The sequence below is a fragment of the Dama dama genome, chromosome 5 (genome assembly GCF_033118175.1).
Source record: "Dama dama isolate Ldn47 chromosome 5, ASM3311817v1, whole genome shotgun sequence".
In the NCBI taxonomy this organism is placed as follows: Eukaryota; Metazoa; Chordata; class Mammalia; order Artiodactyla; family Cervidae; genus Dama; species Dama dama.
This window is the reverse complement of record NC_083685.1, coordinates 37,076,622-37,099,154: the sequence shown is the minus strand read 5'-3', so window position 1 is coordinate 37,099,154 and position 22,533 is coordinate 37,076,622. Positions and strand designations below refer to the sequence as shown.

General features: G+C 36.8%; 1 protein-coding gene and 1 non-coding gene across 5 annotated transcripts in view; both read right to left on the bottom strand.

Annotated features, from left to right (window-relative positions):
• The window catches only part of AFG2A (AFG2 AAA ATPase homolog A), a 330,277-nt gene that overhangs the window by 280,785 nt on the left and 26,959 nt on the right, over nt 1-22,533 (bottom strand). For all 4 annotated transcript variants that reach the window (XM_061142299.1, XM_061142300.1, XM_061142297.1 and 1 more), the window contains exon 10: nt 11,437-11,591. In XM_061142299.1, the coding sequence (XP_060998282.1) occupies nt 11,437-11,591 (155 nt within the window). The remainder of the gene's footprint in view (nt 1-11,436; nt 11,592-22,533) is intronic.
• On the bottom strand, nt 130-257 carry LOC133058202 (small nucleolar RNA SNORA11). The gene has a single exon (XR_009693306.1). It is a non-coding gene; the product is annotated as a small nucleolar RNA SNORA11 (small nucleolar RNA).

Below are 22,533 nucleotides of genomic sequence, written 5' to 3'. Positions count from 1 at the left end.
GCACACCCACGTGTGGACTGGACAAGCTCTAGGTAGCAAGCTTCCCCATTAAATACTGTACTTTTTCTTCCAATATTGAGCCCTGTCCCACTGTTCCTGCCCAGAAGCCACATGGAGGTGCAGGGGGACATGTGTTGGATACTTGTTCATGGAAAGGCCACACATTTTGTGTCCTCTGTCACAATGAACCCAAATTCCTGTTGGGTATGTTGTAAACAGTGAGCCATTTCTTCAGGCCCCTGCTCTGCACACACCACACTAACTGTACCCTTTAAATAAGTGAATGATTCATACATGAACTATATCCCAATAAAGCTGTTACCAAATATATTTACATGTATTTTTATACAAAAAGGCAAAATAAATATTTCTGAAAAATAAGAAACACTATAAGCCAAAATGCTTCACAAAATATTCAGTTATTCAACAAAATTTAGTTGGTACTATTTGCCAAACAGAGGGGATTATATAAAGATGAATAAGACAAAAGAACCACAAGGCATATATGTGTAAGATTTGAATGTGTGTATTTGGAATCAAATTACAAGATCTTTAGTACCGGAGGTCAGAAATTTTTCAGGCAAAGGACAATGTGCAAAAATACAAAATGGTTGAAGAGAACAACGTAAGATGAAGGTGAAGAAGGCATGAGTCAGGTTACGAATAAGCTAAAGAGGTTAGACTTCATTTTAGAGATTATCAATAGGTAGTTATGCTGATGGCTTTTAAGACAGTTGGGACCAATGAACTAAAAGGGCAAGATCAGATGAATGTGTAATTGCTCTATATCTGCATAAGGTGAAGTGAAAAAGTGGTACCACAAAAGAACCACATTAACCCTACCAATGATTTCCTTTACAGTAAATGAAAAACTGTTTTTAGCAAACACTCATCAAGTATTTGGTCTTCCCTGGTGGCTCAGCTGGTAAAGAATCCACATGCAATAGGGAGACCTAGGTTTGATCCGTGGATTGGGAAGATCCCCTGTTCAGTTCCTGGGATGGGAAGATTCTCTAGAGAAGAGATAGGCTACCCACTTCAGTATTCTTGGACTTCCCTGGTGGTTCAGCTGGTAAAGAATCAGTCCACAATGCAGGAGACCTGGGTTTGATTCCTGGGTTGGGAAGATCCCTCAGAGAAGAGAAAGGCTACCAGCTCCAATATTCTGGCCTGGAGACTTTCAGTCCATGGGGTTGTTAAGTCGGACACAACTGAGCAACTTTCACTTCACTTCACCTGGAGGAGGCATGGCAACCCACTCCAGTATTATTGCCTGGAGAATTGCTATAGACAGAGGAGCCTGATGGGCTACAGTCCATGGGGTTGCAAAGAGTCGGCCACAACTGAGCGACTAAGCACAACACATCAAGTATTTATAGGCAGTCCTCAGAGATAATGTAGGTTTCGTTCAAGACCACCTCAATAAAGTGAATATAGCAACAGAGTACACAGATTTGTTTCCCAGTGCGTATGAAAGTTATGCGTACATTATACTGTAGTCCATTGAGAGTTCAATAGTATTATGCCTAAAAAAAATGTACATACCTTAACTAAAAAATACTTTATTGCTAAAAAAGGTTAATCATCATCTGAGCACTCCATGAGTCATAATCTTTTGCTGTTAGGACAGTCCTGCCTTGATGCTGACAACTGCTGACTGACCAGGGTGGTGGCTGCTGAAGGCTGGAGTTGCTATGGCAATTTCTTAAGACAACAGTGAAGTGTATCGCATCAACCGACTCTTCCTTTCACAAACAAATTCTCTGTAGTATGCAATGTTTGTTTACATTTTAACTACAGTAGAATTCAAAACTGGAGTCAATCTTCTCAAACCCTGCCACTGCTTTATCAACTAAGTTTAGGTAATGTTCTAAATTCTTTGTTGTCATTTCAATAATCTTCATAGCATCTTCACTAGGGGTTGATTCCATCTTAAGAAACCATTTTTTTTGCTCATCTGTAAGAAGCAATTCCTCAATCATTCAAGGTTTATCATGAGATTGCAGCATTTAGTCACATCTTAAGGCTCCACTTTGAATTCCAGTTCTCTTGCTATTTCTGCCATATCTGCAGTTACTTCCTCCACTGAAGTCTTAAATAGCTCAAACTCATCCACAAGGGTTGGAATCAACTTCTTCCAAACTCCTGTGGTATTTTGATGATGGGAATGGTGGTATTTTGACCTCTTTCTGTGAATCATGAATGTTTTTAATGGCATACCCACATCTAGAATGGTGAATCCTTTATATATGATTTTCAATTAACTTTGCCCAGATTCATCAAAGGAATCACTATCTATAACAGCTATATCCTTACAAAATGAATTTCTTAAATAATAACACTTGAAAGTCAAAATAACACCTTGAATCATAGGTTGCAGAATGGATGTTGTTAGCAGGCATGAAAACAATATAGATCTTGTTATTTATCTCCATCACACCTCTTCAATGAAAAGGTGCATTGTCAATGAGCAGTAACATTTTGAAAGGAATCTTTTTTTTTTCCCTGAGTTTTAGGTCTCAATAGCGGGCTTAAAATATTCAGAAATCCATGTTGTAAACAGATGTATTGTCATCTGGGCTTTGTTCATTTATAGAGCACAGGCAGAGTAGATTTAGCATCATTGTTAAGGGTCCTAGGATTTTTGGAATGGTAAATGAGCACTGGTTTCAACTTAAAGTCACTAACTGCATTAGCCACTAACAAGAGAGTCAGCCTGTTCATTAAAACTTTAAAGCCAGGCACTGACAATTCCTCTACAGCTATTAGAGTCTTAAATAACATCTTCTTCCAATATAAGGCTGTTTTGTCTACAAAGAAAAACCTGTTTCATTGTTTACTGTAGCCACCTTCATTAAATTTTCTTAGCGAGATCTTCTGGATAACTTGTTGCACCATCTACCTCAGCACTTGCTGTTTCATCTTATACTTGTATGATATTGAGACGGTTTCTTCCCTTAAACATCATGAATCAACAACTGCTAGCTTCAAACTTTTCTTCTGCAGCATCCTCACCTATCCCACCCTTAACAGAACTGAAGAGAGTTAGGGCCTTGCTCTGGATTAAGCTTTGGCTTAAGGGAATCCTGTAGCTGGTTTGTTCGTCTATCCAGACCACGCAAACTTTCTGTATCATTCAAGTGTTCACTGGTGTAGCACTTAACTGCCCCCCTCCCCAAGAACTTTTCCTTTGCATTCACAATTTGGCTAACTGTCTAGCACAAGAGCTTTAGCTTTAAAATCAAAATTATTTTTAATTGGAGGATAATTGCCTTACAATGTTGTGTTGGTTTCTGCCATACATGTACACAAGTCAGCCACAGGTATACAAGTCCCCTACCTTTTGAGCCTCCTTCCCACCTCCCATCCCATCCCACCCCATAGGTTGTCACAGAGCACTGGGTTGAGCTCCCTCTATCATACAGCAAATGGACCCTAGCGTTTTTAGTGGCTTATCTTGGGTTTTGACATGCCTTCCTCACTAAGCTTAATCATTTCTAGCTTTTGACTGAAAGTGAGAGATGTGACTCTTCCTTTCACTTGAACACTCAGAGGCCACTGTAGGTTATTAATTGGCATAAATTCAATACTGTTGTGTCTCAGAGAATAAAGAAGCCAAAGAGGGGAAGCAAGATAGGGTAACAGCTAGTCCATTAAAGTAGTCAGAACACACACAGCAATTATCAGCTAAGTTCACCATCTTATATGGGGGCATTTTTTGGACCCTAAAATAATTATTTGATACAATAGTAGCATCAAATGTCACTGATCAAAGCTCACCCTAAAAATATAATAATGATGAAAAAGTCTGAAATACAGCAGTAAGTACCAAAATGTAATAGAGACATAAAGTAAGACATAAAGTGAGAAAATGCTGTTAGAAATATGGCTCCAGTAGACTTGTTGGTCACAGTTGCCACAAACCTTCAATTTGAAAAATTTATGTGTGAATCGCATAAAGTGAAACACAACAAAATGAGCTGTGCTTATTATACTGAGTACTGATCAACTATATATACAAGTTTGGCATATCCTTCTAGGACAACCTGAACATTATTTATAAGGAGACACCTATCAGAAACTGCAAATTAAGAATTCTCTACAAACTGAACGAAAAATATTCAATTTCATCAACGTTAACTGGGATCAGAGCTGAGAATGGAAATTAGTGATCCTTCCACTCATTTCTCCCCCTATAGAACCCTGAGAAAAGTACAGTAGAAAAAGAAAAGTGGAATGAAAGAGCTGAACTTCTACAATAGCTAATAATGTTAAAACTACAATTGTGATTTTGGCACAGAGTATTTCCTAGTTAAAAGTAATCGACTCTCTTAAACGTGTTTTCCCATTCAATTGTTATTACTTAAAACTATAAAAATGCACAAGAGAAGTTGGCAGGGAAGACTAGGATCTTGGAAGTGATAGAAGACCCTCTTCTGTCTAGACAAGAAGAAGCAAAATCAAAAGAAAACAAATCCCAAAGCCCTGCCAAGAACCAACATGGAGTTAATACAGTGTCCACAGGTTGTACTATCTATTCCAAAAGAAAGCAATGTGCTATTTAGTAAAGCATCATAAAAACACTCAATCCTTTGTGTTTGTAAGAAATAAAAAATATAGAATACAGTACTGTTTTAAAAAGCAGAAAATCAAATTCCTAATTATCCTGAGGATATAAGAAGAATGAAATGTAAGTATGGTCAATTAAACTATTTAATTCAATCTCTGCAACAGAAGAATAATGCTCATGAGCTCATCCTAGGAAATCAATTCACTTGTCATATTCTGATGTTCTAGTCTCATCTTGAAAAAAGCATCAAATGAAAAATACAGCAGGAACATTTGAATATGTAATTAGTAAACAACCTTTTGATTATTCATATAATAAAGAAGTCTGCTAGTTTTTAAAACATGGGTAACTGTGAAAGTCATTCAGTTGTGTCCGACTCTTTGTGACCCCATGGACTAAATAGTCTATGGGATTCTCCAGGCCAGAATACTGGAGTGGGTAGCCTTTCCCTTCTCCAGGGGATCTTCCCAACCCAGGGCTCCTGCTTTGAGGATGGATTCTTTACCAGCTGAGCCAACAGGGGAGCCCAAGAATAGTGGAGTGGGTAAGCCTATCCCTTCTCCAGGTGGATCTTCCCAACTCAGGAATTGAACCGGGGTCTCCTGCATTGCAGGCAGATTCTTCACCAACTGAGCCATCAGGGAAGTCCATAACTGAGGAATGTTTATTTAACTAATGACATTTGGCAGACATTCAATTTGACCACCAACTACCTCTATATTTAACCTGGATTAAAGACTGCAAATGGGTTTGGGGCTATACAGTTAGTATCGATGCTCTGTTGCAGTTCACTTTACAAAAGTGGGTTCACACCAGAGTAGAGTTCTGTTTTTAACTGGTTTTTGGCTTATTCTAAACCAAAGGTCCAAATTCTGAAAACTGCAATCCAAAGGTAATATCAGAAGCATACAGATAGATTATTCATAAATAATAAGGGATAACCTAAACTACATAAGATAAAACAGGGGGAAGGGGAGGGAGTTAAGATACACATATGAATTACAAAAATGATAGAACTAATCTGCATATATTTCATTAAGAATATCACTTTTCAGTGATGATTGCTATGATGTATATATAATGACTTACTGCAATAATGTATTAGTATAAATACTCTTTAAAAGCACTATTTTGTTTACCTTAATAAAGTAAGAATTTTTAATGACAGATCAAGAAAGCAACATGTTCTACATTAAATATAAAGGATTACTGTGTATCCTTCCAGAGTGGACAGGCTTAGCACTATTATAGGCATCTGTATTCCAAAAGTGTTAAATTCACTAACAATATGGCTATAATTCATTAAAGAAATAGCTGCTTTATAAAACATGAAAAATCTGAAGAATGATATATAAGGGTAATAATGGCCAATATTACACTTTGGTACAGAAGAAGGATTACTCTTTTGCAAACATTCTTCAAATATCTGAAATTGACCATGTAATATTTTTTTCAGGAAAACTGTAATTATTCACTCATTTATTCAACAAATACTGACTGGACATCCATTATGTGCTACTGCTGCTGCTGCTGCTGCTGCTAAGTCGCTTCAGTCGTGTCCAACTCTGTGTGACCCCACAGATGGCAGCCCACCAGGCTCTCCCGCCCTGGGATTCTCCAGGCAAGAACACTGGAGTGGGTTGCCATTTCCTTCTCCAGTGCATGAAAGTGAAAGTGAAAGTGAAGTCGCTCAGTCATGTCCAACTCTTAGTGACCCCATGGACTACAGCCTACCAGGCTCCTCCGTCCATGGGATTTTTCAGGCAAGAGTACTGGAGTGGGTTGCCATTGCCTTCTCCACCATTATGCGCTAGTCTAATACTAAATATTAATACTAAGGATAAAAATAAAAAGTAAGACCCTCTGCTCTTATGGAACTTAAAATCCATTAAAAAACCATCCACGTATACCCTGTATCTAAAACTTTTTAATGGTTTTATAGGAAGGAGAAGATATACAACTGACAGGTATTTTTCACTCTTTTTAAAATCTCTATTCATCTAAAACTTATCCAGTGCTATTCCTTGCAAAAGAACTTTTCAGTCAAAAAACACACTAGTGGAAAGTAAAAAAAGAAAAGAACTAAAGTGAAAATGAGATTTTCCTTAAGCGCTTCATAAAAATCAGAACAGTCTGGGAAAAAAAGAACTTAATGATATTTGTCACAAACTTTAAAAATCACATATTTAAATCTGGTAATTCTACTTCTGGGAATCAAAAAATGGCCAAATATGCTTATAAAACATAAGAGAAAAAAAAACAGAAAAAACCCTTAATATTTGAGAATAAAAGAAAAATAAAACAATTACAGTTTATCAATATAATAGTTTATTAAGCTGTCAACAAAAAAGATGTTTGTCAAGAAGTTTAGAGTAAAATGTTTATCATATAACTTTAGGTGAAAAAAGCAGAATATAAATATTATATTTTATATTAACTATGTTAGAGGGCTTCTTCCCTGGTGGCTCAGATGGTAAAGAATCTATGTACAGAAAAGTATCTATAAATTTCTAAAAAATCTACTATAATACAGTATTAACAGCTATCTCTGTGTGAAAAACTGAAATCTCACAATGCATATTAGCAATATTCAAAGATTCTAAGAATCCCTACAGTAAAGAAATACACTTGACATTTATCATCAATTAAATGTAAAATACATTTGACTTTTAATACATCAATTGCTATAGTCACCAACTCAGAATATCCAAAAAAAGGAAACATTAAAGTAAGTGGCTAACACTTGTGCTCTCCTGAAATTAATAATGCATTATAACTGGCAACATTCCCACCTTAAGACATTTCTTTCAAACTTTAGCAAGTACGATTTAGAAGGTTTGATTTCACAAACTAAAATCTTTTCTCAAAAGATGCTGAATGCTCAATTTACTATTTAAAAAAAGTTGCAGTTAATGAGCTACTTAAAACAGGTTTTCTAAAAAAAATAACAAAAACAGGTTTTCTATAGCAAAATAAGTATTAAACTTTCTGCAGAAATAACTTGTAGACATTTTTGTTGGTGTAATAGTCAGAAATCAGAAGAGTCAAATTTAGGAATCCAGTTATAGAAATGTTGACTTCTCAGGAAAACTTTTACAATCTGAAGTGAGCATGAAAAACAATGTAACAAAGTACCCTGACCAAGGCTAATCACTCTGGAGCATGAGTAACATCATAGTACACCATGGCTCTAGGCCAAATAATAAAATGCCAAATGGAAAATGGCACAAATCCATGGACTGTAAATACTGTATCAAAAGAAAATAAAAGGAAAAAATTCTTACATTGGAGCAATTAAAAATGCAGTTGTAGTACTAGTTCCTGTGATGAATTATTCAGTTCAGCAATTCTAAGAGTGGACAGCCATTGTTTAAACATTCTCCACTGGCAGTAACTAAGTTTAAAAGCCTACTACATGTTTCTTTGGTTTCTAAACTTTTTTAATCACTAAAATGTCTTGGGATGGTATAGTTGGTTATAACCCTATCTCCTGAAATTTTCACATGTGGTGTTTGATGATTAGGCATCTACCTGACATATTATGCAATGGTAACCAAAAAAATATAAATATTGCAAACAAAAGCATTCATATCAATCGATGTCCCCAAACTTTAGACAATAAGTTCCAAAGAAATGAAATGCTTCTACTAACTCAACATCAATTATTCTTTATTCTATAACTCCATTTGTCAAATTATTCATACTCAATTAGTATATTCTATGAAGCTTCTGAAAAAAAACCCAAAGATGAGCTTTCAGTAATAAATCTGAAAATGTTTCAAAAAGAATTCACAATCACATTAGGCAACCTAAACAATTAGTTGGTGCAAATGTAATTGCGGTTTCAGACCATGAATATTAAAATCATTTATAACTAGGCTCAAACACATCTCCATTAATCAAAATAGGAACCATTACCATCAACACATTTTTGCCAATGAGAAATATATTATTAAGTTTGTTTATTTCTGTAGTGTAAAACTCCATGCTTTGAGATTCAATGAACTCTTGGAAAACATTTCCCTGCAAAAAGTTGCAGAGATGCTTGAAGAAGTAGTCAGCTGGCAAGAGAGCAGGTGAATATATGGTGGAGTAGGCAAAACTTTGTAGGGCAATTCATTCAACTTTTGAAGCACTGGTTCTCTGACATGCTGTCAGGCATTGTAGTGGAGAAGAACTGCACCCTTTCTGTAGACCCATACCGGCTGCAGGCATTGCAGCTTTTGGCGTATATCATCCATCTGGTGAGAACACTTCTCAAGTGTAATGGTTTCACCAGGGTTCAGAAAGCTGTAGTCGATCAAATGGGCAGCAGACCACCAAACAGTTACCATGACCTTTTTTAGGTGCAAGTTTGGCGGTGGAGCTTCTTCTTGGTCCAACCACTGAGCTGGTTGTTGCTGGCTGTCATATAAAATCTACCTTCCATTGCACGTCACAATGCAATTGAGAAATGGCTCACTGTTGTTGCTGCATAGGATAAAAGTAGATGACACTTCAAAACAACAATCTTTTTGACTTTCAGTCAGCTCATGAGGCACCCACTTATCAAACTTTTCACCTTTCCAATTTGCCTGAAATGCCAAACAACTGTAGGATGGATGATGTTGAGTTATTTTGCAACTTCCTACATAGCTGTAAGAGGATCAGCTTTGACAATGTTTCTCACTTGTCATTGTGATTCCTGATGGCTGACCACTATGCTCCTCATTTTCAAGGCTCTTGTCTCCTTTGCAAATTTTCTTGAACCACTGCTGCACTGTACGGTCATTAGCAATTCCTGGGCCAAATGCACTGCTGACGGTGCGAGTTGCTTCTGCTATGTTACGACACATGTTGAACTCGAATAAGAGAATTGCTGGAATTTGCTTTCTGTCTAACATCATTTCCATAGTCTAAAATAAATATGAAATAAACAGCAAGTAATAACTCATTAGCAAAAAAAATTAAGCAAGAAATGTGCATTAAAATGATCTATAACATAACCACATTTAAAGAATGTATTCCAATATCAAACAGCAAACTTCACCAATACAAAAACCGCAATTACTTTTGCATCAACCTGATAGCAGCTAGTTCGTGGGAATGTTCTTATCCCCAAGGTACCATTTCCCAGCCTGAATTTACAAAACAAATGTGTTCTATAAAAATCGAACAAGTGCCTGCTTCACTTAGCCTTTGCTAACTACCATAAAATTTAGTGGCTCAAAACAATTATTTTTGACAATTCTGAGTGTTAAATGGGTGGTTTCTTCTGGTTGGGGCAAACTTCCATTGGGTACAATAGTCTAGCATGGCATCACATGTCTGATAACTGGTGATGACTAGAATGAGGGGATCTCAGCTGGAATGAGGATATTTCATCTCTGCTCCACACAGTCTCTCATCCTCCAGGAAGTTACTACAGATTTAAGAAAGTTAATGCAAGGTCAAAGACCAGCAAGTGAAGACAAGCCCTATGTACTTCCAAGCCTGCTTGTATTATGGCTGCTAATAGTCTACTGGCCAAAGCAAGTTACACTGCCAAGTGCAGATTCAAGGACAGAAAACTTGACTCCCTTGTCTTTATAGCAGAAACTTCAGGGTGCAGTAAAAATGGGCAAACACAGTGATGGGAAGAATTTGCGGTCATTTTTTGCAATCTACATTGCAAAATGCAGAAAGTCTCTGCTCCACATGGTCCATGGTGAAATAAGTTTAAATCATAGCCTTCTTTTGATACTTCAAACCAAATACACATTGACATAATACAGAAGACATTGCCAATGCTTGTTTCAGTATTTTCTTAAAATATTAGTACATTCAAAGAAAACTATAAGGCCATTTCCCCCTCAAATATCAGGCCCATGTGTGTCATGGATAACATAACAGGTGGTTCATGCAATAAGAGGTAACTTCTACTGCCTTCGTGGTGATCTGACTGAAAGTTTGCAGAAATGGTCAATGCTGAAGCATATGTAAAGAAACCCAAGGAAACATCAAGCATCATTAGTAGAAAGTATCATAACTAGAATATGTTTTTTGTTGTTCTAAAATTAGCCTAGTTGACATTTTCTTATAAAAGTGAACATGGAATTAGTATACAACCCAGTAACTGTACTGTTGGGGATCTGTTCCAGAAAAATGAAAACTTATATTTACACAATACCTGTAGAAAAATGTTCACAGCAGCTTTATTCATATAGCCCCAAACTGGAAACAACGCAGATGTACTTCAACTGGTGAATGGTTAAACAAAGTACTGTACACATTATCATGCAATACTACTCAGCACAAAAAATGAACAAACTATTGATATATAACAACCTGAATGAATCTCCAGGGAATTATACTAAGTGAAAAAAACTGATCCCAAACAGCTGCATACTGTATAATTCCATTTATATAACATTTGTGAAATGACAGAATTTTAGAAATGGATGCAGGAACAAGGTGGGTATGATTATGAAAAGGCAAAGCAAGGGATTCTTGTGGTGACAGAACTCCCCAGTATCTTGATTCTAGAGATAAACACACAAACCTTCACATGTAATAAAACTGCACAGAACTAAACACACACATACACATAAATGAGTAGAAGAAACACTGAGCAAATCTGAAAAAGATCCATGATTCTATTAATATCCTGCTTATGATATTGTACTATAGTTTGCAAAATGCTACCATTGAGGGAAATTGGGTAAAGGCTGCATAGGAGTTCCCTAAAGTAGTTCTTAGAACTGTACTGAATTTACAGTTATCTCCATAAAAATTTTGATTAAAAAATTTTTTTAATGGTTAGCTTAGGAAGGTCATTTCCTTGGGGTCTTAGTTTCTTTCACAGTTAAGTCAAACAGTGTGGCTAGCATGAGGGTCAAATGACTTACATTTGGGACATCGACTGCTACCTCCCTCATGGCACTGGGTCTGATGTCATTCATCCCTTCCAAGAAATCTTTCAGAGTAATCTTCACCAATCCAGCCATCTTGCTGTCAGGGAGGTTAGGCTGTTTCCTCAAGACTCTCCGCAAGGCATGAAGACCTGCAAAGAGGAAAGTAACACAAGCTTTATCTTCTACCTCATAAATATATACTGAACCACTCCCAACAGAAACAGCAGCAACAAAGAAAAACCCAAACCTCATGCATATTATAGCATTTAAATTTTGTGTGCTTACGTATAGCGGTGGGAGGGTGGAGAGGGAGGTGGAATAACATGGGGGATGAAGGCAAAAATCTAACTGCTTAGTTTTGGCAGTGAAAATATGACAAACTGATCTTGATGTTTTACATACTTAAAATTTATAAAACACCATCCATAAAAGAGAACATAAAGTGTGTCAAAATAATTTGTTTGGAGAATTTCTTTGAAGAGAGTAAAATATTAAAACAGTAACATACTTTTTGCCCTGCCCTTTTTGCTAATACATACAAATCAGAGTTACAGATCTTGTAAGGTATTGGCAGAACATCGTGAAGGAAATGTTCAGCTGACAGTTGGAAATGTGGTTTTGGAAGTCAAGAGAGAATCAAACTTCAGAGTTATATGTATATATATGAAATCTGATATTATAGGAGAAGAGACCTATAAAAGGGATACTAGAGAGGGATCAGGATGGAAGAATGGTGGCTTAAGTTTCAATCTTAGGAAAGTTGATCATTTGAGGAGCATAGAAAGAAATGATGGTGTAAGACAAGAGAGAGAATAGATAGAGATAGAGAGATAGCAAAATGCCACAAAGCTAAAAAATGATCAACCAAGTCAGAGTCAGAGAGATGCAAAATAATTTTAAAAAGATCATGCTGACCTAAAAAGTTAAATATATTATGTTCTTTGTTTTTGTTATTTGCTTGGAGTTTAAACACTGACAGAACTCATCCCCCCCAAATCTAAGTTGCCAAATTTAAAGCCTTTTGATCGGTGACAAGAACCTCTAAGCTAGAGGGCAGCAAAGTCCCCCTGTGCTCTCTGCTTTAGGGTCTTTTGTAATGAAGTGCTATATTTATGTTATAGTACAAATGAAGTTCCACTCTGAAGAATTTAAGTCTCAGAGACCTCTTGGAAATCCAGTCTGAACAACTGAACTTTCCCTGGGACACTAGCTAGCTCTATCATTTTTAATGTCTTTTGCCTAAATCGTTATGCCTCAGTGAATTTTGCCAAATTAAAATGATACCATAATAGTCATTTTATTTGCTTTCATTTATTTGAACTTTGAAAACAGAAGCAATGGTGAAAGGAAGGCAAACATAAATCCCCCCGAACAAAAGTTTGGGTATCTTTCCTTTTTACTAAAGAAAAACAGTGAATACTAGGACACCACTCAGAAAACAGATCCATAATAATCTTTCCCAAGGAAACTATCATTGTGAGCCTAATGTTCATGGAGGTCTTTGAGATAATAGCTAACTAGAAAAAAAGCTACAAAAGAGGAAATCAAGGATATTATGTAAAAAGATCACTATTTTCTAGGGAAATTTTCTCAGGCCATTCTCTGAAATCCAAAGTCTGTAAGTCACTTATTTAAGTCTATATTATAAATACCCATTTGGTTTTCTGCCTCCCAAAAACACTGAAAGGTAATTTATTTTTTAAAAAATTAATTTATTTGCCCGCATCAGTCTTAGTTGCAGCATGCAGCATCTTCAGTTGTAGCATGTGGGATCTAACTCCCTGATCAGGGACTGAACTTAGGTCTCGTGTATTGGGAGTGCAGAGTCTTAGCCACTGGACCACAAGGGAAGTCCCTGAAAGATAATTCTTCTTTATGTCTCTCAAATTTCTACTTATCTTTCCAGCATTAACTGCCTCTCTTATAGACTATCTTTTCAAGGATGTTTATATACAGGAAGATAGAATGCCTCCCTGCAAAGCAAAAGGCAGATATACTCACTGCCCATTACAAAACCCTAAACTTAGGGTTCTCTTCCTGTAACACCACCTCATACAGACTCAGATGTCACCCAGTCTTCTTTGTGTCTCTCTGGGAAAAGTGAGGCTCCAGGAGCTGGGGCAAATTCTGCTGCTCTGCCTATTTCTGTTGCTATAAGTAACTGTCTATCCTTTGACTCTGACCCAGGAATACTATGTCTTCTGCAAGAACTTATGATTCTTGTTAGCTTACAAGTAGGATAAAATCTCAAACCCTTCACAGCTCTTGACATGAAAATAAAAGTTTACTTTAAACTAGGTTGTTTCATTAAAAAATAAATAAATAAATAAACTAGGTTGTTTCACTGCCCAACAAACCTTTTAGTTAAACAGTGTAATAGGATAATTAAATAAGTAAAACTTCAGTAATAATGCACTGGTTGTAAGGCACCTTGGTGACCTGAAAGAACGTAAGCACTGCTGAAAAAAAAAAATCTTACATGAATGAAAGTGATCAAAAGACCAAAAGAATTTAACACTTCTTCGTGTTTCAAATGGCTATCTGGTAATACTTGTCAACATTTCTAATTTAGATCAGATACCTTACTGATATACTAAAAACTGAATCAAAGGAAGTAGCCTAATAATTTTCCAAAATTTATGGCATGAGGCAAAAAGTTTGACAATAAAAAAAATCAAAATTTTAATTTGAGAAAGGGATTTGGAAAAGACAGGAAGTATATGGGATTTTTAATTGAAATATAGTTGCTTTACAATGTTGTGTTAATTTCTGCTATACAACAAAGTGATTCAGTTATGCATATAAATGTTTTTTTTAAACATTCTTTTCCATCATGGTTTATCATAGGATACTGAACACAGTTCTCCGTGCCATACAGTAGGACCTTGCTGCTTAATTCCATATATAAAAGCCTACATCTGCTAACCCCAACCCCCCACTCCTTTCCTCCCCTAACTCCCTCCTCTTTGGCAACCACCAATCTGTTCTCCATGTCCATGATTCTGTTTCTGTTTCATAGATAGGTTCCCCTGTGTCACATTTTAGATTCCACATATAAGTGATACTATATGGAATCTGTCTTTCTCTTTCTGACTTGGTATAATAATCTCTGGTTGCATCCATGTTGTTGAAAATGGCACTATTTCATTCTTTTGTATGGCTAAGTAGTATTCCACTCTACATATGTACCACGCCTTCTTTATCCATTCATCTGTTAGACATTTAAGCTGTTTCCATGTCTTGGCAATTGTGAATACTGCTGCTTTGAACATAGCGGTACATGGGTATTGTTGAATTATAGCTCTGTCTGGATATAGTTAAAGATTGCTGGATCATATGATAAAGCTATTTTTAGTTTTCTGAGGAACTTCTATACTGTTTTCCACAGTGACTACACCAAATTACAAAGCAATATATGGTTTTTAAAAGAATACATAGTATTATAATATAAATATATACTTCTAAAACAACAAAACCTCTACAAATTCAAATACAAACTACAGAACATACAGCTGGGCAAAAACTTCATGTCTACGATAGCAAGGGAATAGCAGTAATTCCCAGAGGAGACAGAAAAGGCAAAAGAATAAAGCAGCCTAGAGTTTAAGGAGGGTGTCACAAGGATGGCAGAATAGGGGGACTTTGACCTCATCTCCTCTCACAATGATACTCAAATTACACGTATTTACAGAGCAACTATCTATGAGGACAACCTGAGGACTAACAGAAAAGATTTCTACAACTAAAGATAAAAAGAAGGAACTATGAGACAGTAGGAGGGACAGAGATGCAACATAGTTAATACCCATACACCTAGGAGGGTGACCCATAAACAGAAGAATAATCACAATTACAAAATTCTCCCCAAGGAGTGAGGTGCCCAAGCCCCACACCAGGCCCCCCAGCCTGGGGAGCCAGCACTAACTGAGAAGGGAAGACAAGCGCCCAGAGCATCCGGCCAGCAGGGCTTCCCTACAGTAGAGCTGGAGGGCTGTACAAAAGAGAGACTCTGCCCTTAAAAGGGTCAGGAGAAATTTCACACACTATGGGTCCAGTACAGAGGCAGTAATTCAAATAAGCCTGAGGCAGATCTACTTGCTAATCTTGGAGAACTTTCTAGAATGGTGGGAGGCAAATGGAATTTCTGCTGGAAACACAGATGCTGGCAGCAGTCATTTTTTAGGAGCTCATTTTATCATGAGGACAGTGGTGCTTGCCAGCACTACTGTGGAGTCCTTCCTCTAGCATATTAGTGCCAGGGGCTTAGCACCCACTAGTGGGCCAGAACCAGACCCTATCCCCCTGGGATGCCCAGTCATACCAGGATCCTGCCCTGCCTGTGAGGAGACCATCTCCAGTCCCAGAATACCCTGAGCTTCATAGCTAGCCAGCTTAGAACCCAACTGCACATACCAGCAGGCCAGCAGCTACTCATGAGAGAGGGACTGGCTAGCAACTGGTCTGGGGACAGCTCTGTCTCCTAGTGCACCAGCAGCAGTTGGCCTCACCGAAACAGGGGGACCTGTGCAGCCCACACAGGGGTCACACCCTAAAGCAAGTATTAATAGCTCCAGTGACTAGAGGGGAGTGTGCTGCTGGGCCCCACAGAGCGTCATCTACAAAAGGCCACTTCTCCAAAATCAGTCAATACAATTGACCTGTATTGTCAACTGTACGGATATACAGGAAAAACAAAACAAAACAAAAAACAGGAAAATATAGAAAATAAGGAAACAGAGGAGTATGTTCCAAACAAAGGAATAAGACCAAACCTCAGAAACAGGACTAAACAAAGGGGAGATAAGCAATCTACTCTATAGGGAGTTAGGTAATAATCATATAGATGCTCAATGAACTCAAGAACAGAATGGAGGAACAGTGAAAATTTTAACAGAGATAAAATATAATGAAGAGAACAGAGGTAAAGAATACAATAAATGATAATATCCAAAATAAATGTATGTAGTTACAAACTTCTATTCCTCAAAGACACTATAAACAGAGGAATTATTTCTTTAAAAGCAACACAATAGAAAAATTGAATAGATATTTGACAGGCATGTCACAGGCTTCCCTGGTAGCTCAGCTGGTAAAGAATCCGCCTGCAATACCGAAGACCCCAGTTTGATTCCTGGGTCAAGAAGATCCCCTGTAGAAGGGATACACTACCCACTCCAGTATTCTTGGGCTTCCCTGGTGGCTCAGTCGGTAAAGAATTTGCCTGCAATGTGGGAGGCCTGGGTTTGATCCCTAGCTTGGGAAGATCCCCTGGAAGAGGGCATGGCAAGCCACTCCAGTATTCTAGCCTGGAGAATCCCATGGACAGAGGAGCCTGGAGGGCCACAGTCCATGGGGTCAGAGTCAGACACGACTGAGCGACAAGCACAGCACAGCGGTAGGCACATCACAGAGAGGATATCTAATGGACAATACATATATAAAGAAGTGTTCAACACAGCACCAAAGAAATGAAACCACAATGAAGTTCTGTTTTAAAAAACCACCAAATGCTGACAAGAATGAGAAGAAACTAGAATTTTCATACATTACTAGTGGAAGAGTAAATTGATGCAATCACTACAGAAAAGTTTTGACAGCATTTACTAACAAGAACATACATATATTCCATATCCCAATAATTTCACCCTAGATATAACTAGAAATCTGTACATTTGTGCACCAAAAAACCATGTGCATGAATATTGATGGCATAATTATTCACAATACTTATACAATTAAAATACAGCAATAAAAATGAACTAATGATACGCAGAATAGAATGACAAAACTCTCAAACCATAATATGAGTGCAAGAAGATAGCACAAATCATGCTGAACTAATCTATGGTGTTAGAAGCCTTTTGGGTTGAAGTGAGGAACACTTCACTTCAATGGGAGAGAATTGAATGGGAGAGAATTTGATATAAGTTCTAGGGTACTAATAATGCTTTATATCCAGTTACCTATATAAATACACTCATGTGATTATATAAATGCATTCACTTTGGAAAATGCATAGATCTTATTGTTTATTCATTTTTCTATATATATTTCAGGAAGAAGTTTATTAAAAAGTAGAAAACATAAAAAAAGTGAAGTTAAAGGGAAAAAATTATAAAAAGACACTACAAAAAGGGAGAAAAGAACTGGACTTGAGAGAGACAAGAGCATTCCCTATGTTAATTAATCTGCAAATATTTTTAAAGAACAGTTCTCAACAAGAGAATCACTATTCTGTACCTGTATTACTTACTTGCCAATTCAGTACTATTCATATTAAAGCAAAGCAAATTGTAAAATATTATATCATGAAGCCACTGAGAAGATATGGCCATTGACTACAAGTTATTCTTTCACAGGTGTTCTTTTTCAATATTAACCCTACTTACATATTCAAAATATTCACTGAGAAACTCCTAGACATATTTAACTTACCCAGCAATGTATTTAGCTCTTTCATGCTACAATACAAAAGCGCAAGAAGGCAGATAAACCTTTCACAGTGCTAACAGTCTAATAGAGAACACATATTAAAAGACGCTGTTATTATTATATTCCATGCCAACAACAATGACATGGAAAGAACAAACTGACACAAAAACATGCCAGGGACATCTAACTCAGTATAGCAGGATTAGTGACAGTTTAGAGCTAGGTAACTCTCACAGAAATCATTCAGTATATTCTTTAATTTCACAAATGAAGAGAGACTAAAACATGTGTACAAGCTCAAGTAGTTAGACCTGAAAAACAAACTGATGAAAAACTGATAATATGGGACTTGAGGCCAAAGAGGCAGTGGAGTACTCAGATGAGAGCGTATGTAACGGCCGAGGGACAAGAATGAGCATTAACGCTTTAGAGGTTACATGGCCCTGAAGAACAAGGAAACACAAAATCTCTGTCCTTATAGAGTTCATTCTTAGAAAGAAGAAAAAACACGTTCTAAATAAAACTAAATCCACCTCTGTTCATTTGCAGATATGCGAGAAAATGAAGAACGGCAGACTGTCAGAAAGGGAAAATTGAAAGATGGATTACAGATTTACAAAACCTAACAGGTGATACTGGAAATTCCAGCCATAGGCCTTCAGATTCTTTCTCAATATTTAGTTCAATGTTTCTAGACTCTATATAAAGGTACTGTATTTTATACAAATGCTATTCTTGAAAACAACATAAAGTTGAAACAAAATTTATATGAATTAAATGTTAAGTGTATATGATAGCTTGAAAAATTAAAAATTTCTGAAGCTATCATATTAATGCAATCATTCTTCCTAGATCTGCCACCAGCTCAGATGTCACGTTACATATAAAACTTAGTTCCTCTGGCCATCAGTTATCTCATTTATTACATGGAAAGAATAAAATGTATTTTCTCTAAATTATTTTTTTATATTTAGAATTCTATGATGCTAAGCTTAAATTATTGGACATCACCATTCCTAAGGAAGCCATACTCAAATCTATGCCAAGTAATTAAAATTTGAAAAATACATATATTTTTATAAACTGGAAGTAAATAATTAACTACAGGAGCAAATGGACACATGTACATCATCAAGGAACATAGCTTAGGGCAAGCAATCTATGACATTTCCTTTTCTTACTAAGTTTAAAGCTGATTTTAAAAATATAAACAAAAACAGAAGCAATACTTCTATGTTCTTAAGAAACACAACTTTGAAACAAAAAACAGGTGTAGCTAATTATATGTGTCATTTTGTTTTCATTATTTTATGTTCTAATGATCTCAAAAGTTTTGAAATAGAAAACAAGATGCAAGGAAGAGGAAAAAAGGCAAAATGCCCCAAGCAAGCCTAATGCCAACACATTCTTTCCAGTATATGACATGTTCTCCTTAAGACCCACATCACTCTCCAGATATAATCAGTTCTGGACAAGAGTAATTACTCTAAATTCATGCTCTTCAAAACCATATGCTCCATATTCAATCAACAAACATCTTGTCCCAAGCATATGGCATCCTACAATTTTACAATTTATGCTTGCTAAATAATAATGTTATTTTTTGAGACTGCAATTAAGTTCCTTCTTAAATACTAAATTGATCACAGGAATAATAATGTTTTTTAGAATTACTGTCTACCTTACAGACAATTATATAAAGAAGCAACATGAAACACAGGCATCTGGATCTCAGATTTGAATTTTAAAAGTCATGTGTAAAATTTTTGAGTAGTATATTCAGGCATATGAAGTCTGAGAGCAACTGTAACAAAATCTTAAGTCTCTTTTTTTAAAATAAACTTTCCTCAAAATAGTAGAGCTATAGTAAACGTTTTATCTGGAGTATTTATTCTCCCTCAACTCAGTATTAAGTATAGACAAGGTGGTAAGTATCACTCGATATATCACTGGGAGAGTTCCATTTCTCACTTCTTATTCATAGAAAAGAAGTTAAACAGAATACTCTCAAAGAGGGTACCATGGTTCTTGTGTTATTTATATTACAAATGATTGATATAACTTAAACTGATTGCAGAAGCCAAGTCTATTCTGAATCCCCTATCACTTTTAAAAGTTGCTCTTAAAATAATGGCACTATGGAAAGCACCCCGGTCTCAAGACCCAAATTATGGGCCAAGACTTCACTAACTGCTTGAGCTTGGACTGGTCACATAGTCTGTCCTCATCTGTGAAATTAGGGAATGTACTAATTGATTGTACTAAATGATTCTGGGTAAAGTCTTCTAATTTTATATAAAACATCAGAATTAACTCACTTCACCAGTCCCAGGTTTTAACAAACTTTCCCCAAAATACAGCTTTTAGTTTCAAATTCTCGATGCCAAATTATTTACTCATCTGGCTTACCAACCCTATTAAAATGTAGTTTTTAAAAAAAAGGACAATTGATTAGAGCACAATTTTTATGCCAACAAAGGTTGAAGATCTATGGCTTGGTGGACTAGCACAAGGCCCATGGAAGAAAGGAACTAGAGAAAGAATGAAGGGATAGAGCCAGATCTGACTTTGACTTGAGGAAAGGGGGCAGGAAGGGCGGGTAACCCACCTATATTTATCTCTTTTTTGGAAGGTAAAAAAACTCTAAATAACACACCATTAAAACTGAAAAAAAATTCACAATCACTGTCTCTGTTCCCTCAACTTTCAATCACCCCTCAATTTATTGCAATCTAGTAGTGAGCCACAGGACCCCACTCTCTTCTAAGGACCTCATTACCTTCCAGGTACTAAGCACTTGATATGGTCTCTATACTGTTGCTTCTGGCTTTACTATTTACTTCCTGTGTGATCTTGGTGAAGTTCCATAATTAAGTTTCTGAACTAAGTTTCTTCACCTATACAGTGAAGATAACCATATAAAGGATGCTGTAAGAAATTATTAACATGTGTTAAGGCACTTCAAACAATGGCTGACACACTAAATACTCAACTGGTGTTAACTAATAATATATTATTCCTAATTACTTTCTCCCTGGAATCTTCCCTCATTTTAGTCACCACTTTTTTAGGTTCTCTTCCCCTCTCTCTTGCCATTCTTCAGTCTCCTACCAGTTTTCCCAACAATTCAACCTCTGAATGGTAGTGTGTCCCCAGGATCCCTTCTTTCCTCATTAGCATGTTAAAACCTCCCTGATCATTCACAAATACAACACAAATGTGTGATAATCTCACCTCTCACACTGCTGCACGTCCCTGTGCACCCTGAGCTCTATGCTGCTGCTGTTGCTAAGTCGCTTCAGTCGTGTCTAACTCTGCACGGCCCCACAGACAGCAGCCCAGCAGGCTCCTCCGTCCCTGGGATTCTCCAGGCAAGAACACTGGAGTGGGTTGCCATTTCCTTCTCCAATACATGAAAGGGAAAAGTGAAAGTGAAGTCGCTCAGTCGTGTCCAACTCTTAGCGACCCCATGGACTGCAGCCTACCAGGCTCCTCCGTCCATGGGATTTTCCAGGCAAGAGTACTGGAGTGGGGTGCCATTGCCTTCTCCGGTGAGCTCAGTGAGGAGAGTCTAACTCTCTCTTACTCGCTGAGGTAGCCTCAGCACCCAGTGCAGTGCCTGGCTCAAGAAATGAATGAATGAATAAATTCTGCTCATCCTAAGTGATTTCATTCATTTCAATGCTTCAGTCATTATCTAACTGCTAAGAACTCGCTGACCCATGTATCCAACCAAAACTCTCATCTCCAAAACCTGCAATTCAAAGTCCTGAAGCTAAGACAATGTGAAGAATAAAAAGTGATAGAAGGTGGAGGACAGAGTGGGCAGGAAGAAAAATCTCTACAGTCCTGACAAGAGTAATCAAAATAGTTATGATGTTTAAAAAAATCTTTTAAAGTTGAAACTCTGAATAAATCTTGAAAAAGAGCTGACAGGATTTGATAAAGAGTAACAAAAAAAAGCAGTCAAGAATAACTCTTAGAAGTAACTTCCATTTAGAAAGACTGATTTTATTTTTGCGATTGTTTTAATTAGAAAGAAAACCTTTCCTCAAGTTTTCTACTTTTATAGCCTTGGCAAGGCAACTCAGAAAATTTTCCATTAGTGAAGTAAATGGTATATATCACTTAGAGCTTAACCAGAATTTGAACTACCACCTGTTTTCCTAAAACAAACCATTCAACTGCAGTCATTTCAAATGAACAGCAAACATAATACTAAGATACCCAAGTCACTGACCAAAAAAAATTCCACTTCTTATATAATATCCATAATACTTATGCCGTAGGAAAAATCCCAACATCACAAATATAACTACCACTATATTTCAGAATTATAAACCAGAGGGGAAAATTCATTGCAATATGAAATATTATTCTGCATAATTACTGCTTATTTATCCAGCTACAGTAATGAGTAAAGATAGGCTCCCTTATAAAATGCTTTAATTAGAGTGACAATCGTGATTCATACATCAATTTTATTTTGTTGCTCTACCGCAAGCCTACAGTGGACTCACTTATGAGACGAAGTGGGGAAGGGAGGAAAGAAACTGTGACTCTGATTGTGTATGACAGGAGAGCTCTCACATTCAGCAAGAACATCTGTCAGGGAGGCACCCCTCCCCGCCCCCAAAAGTCATATCTGAGTCTAGTCTG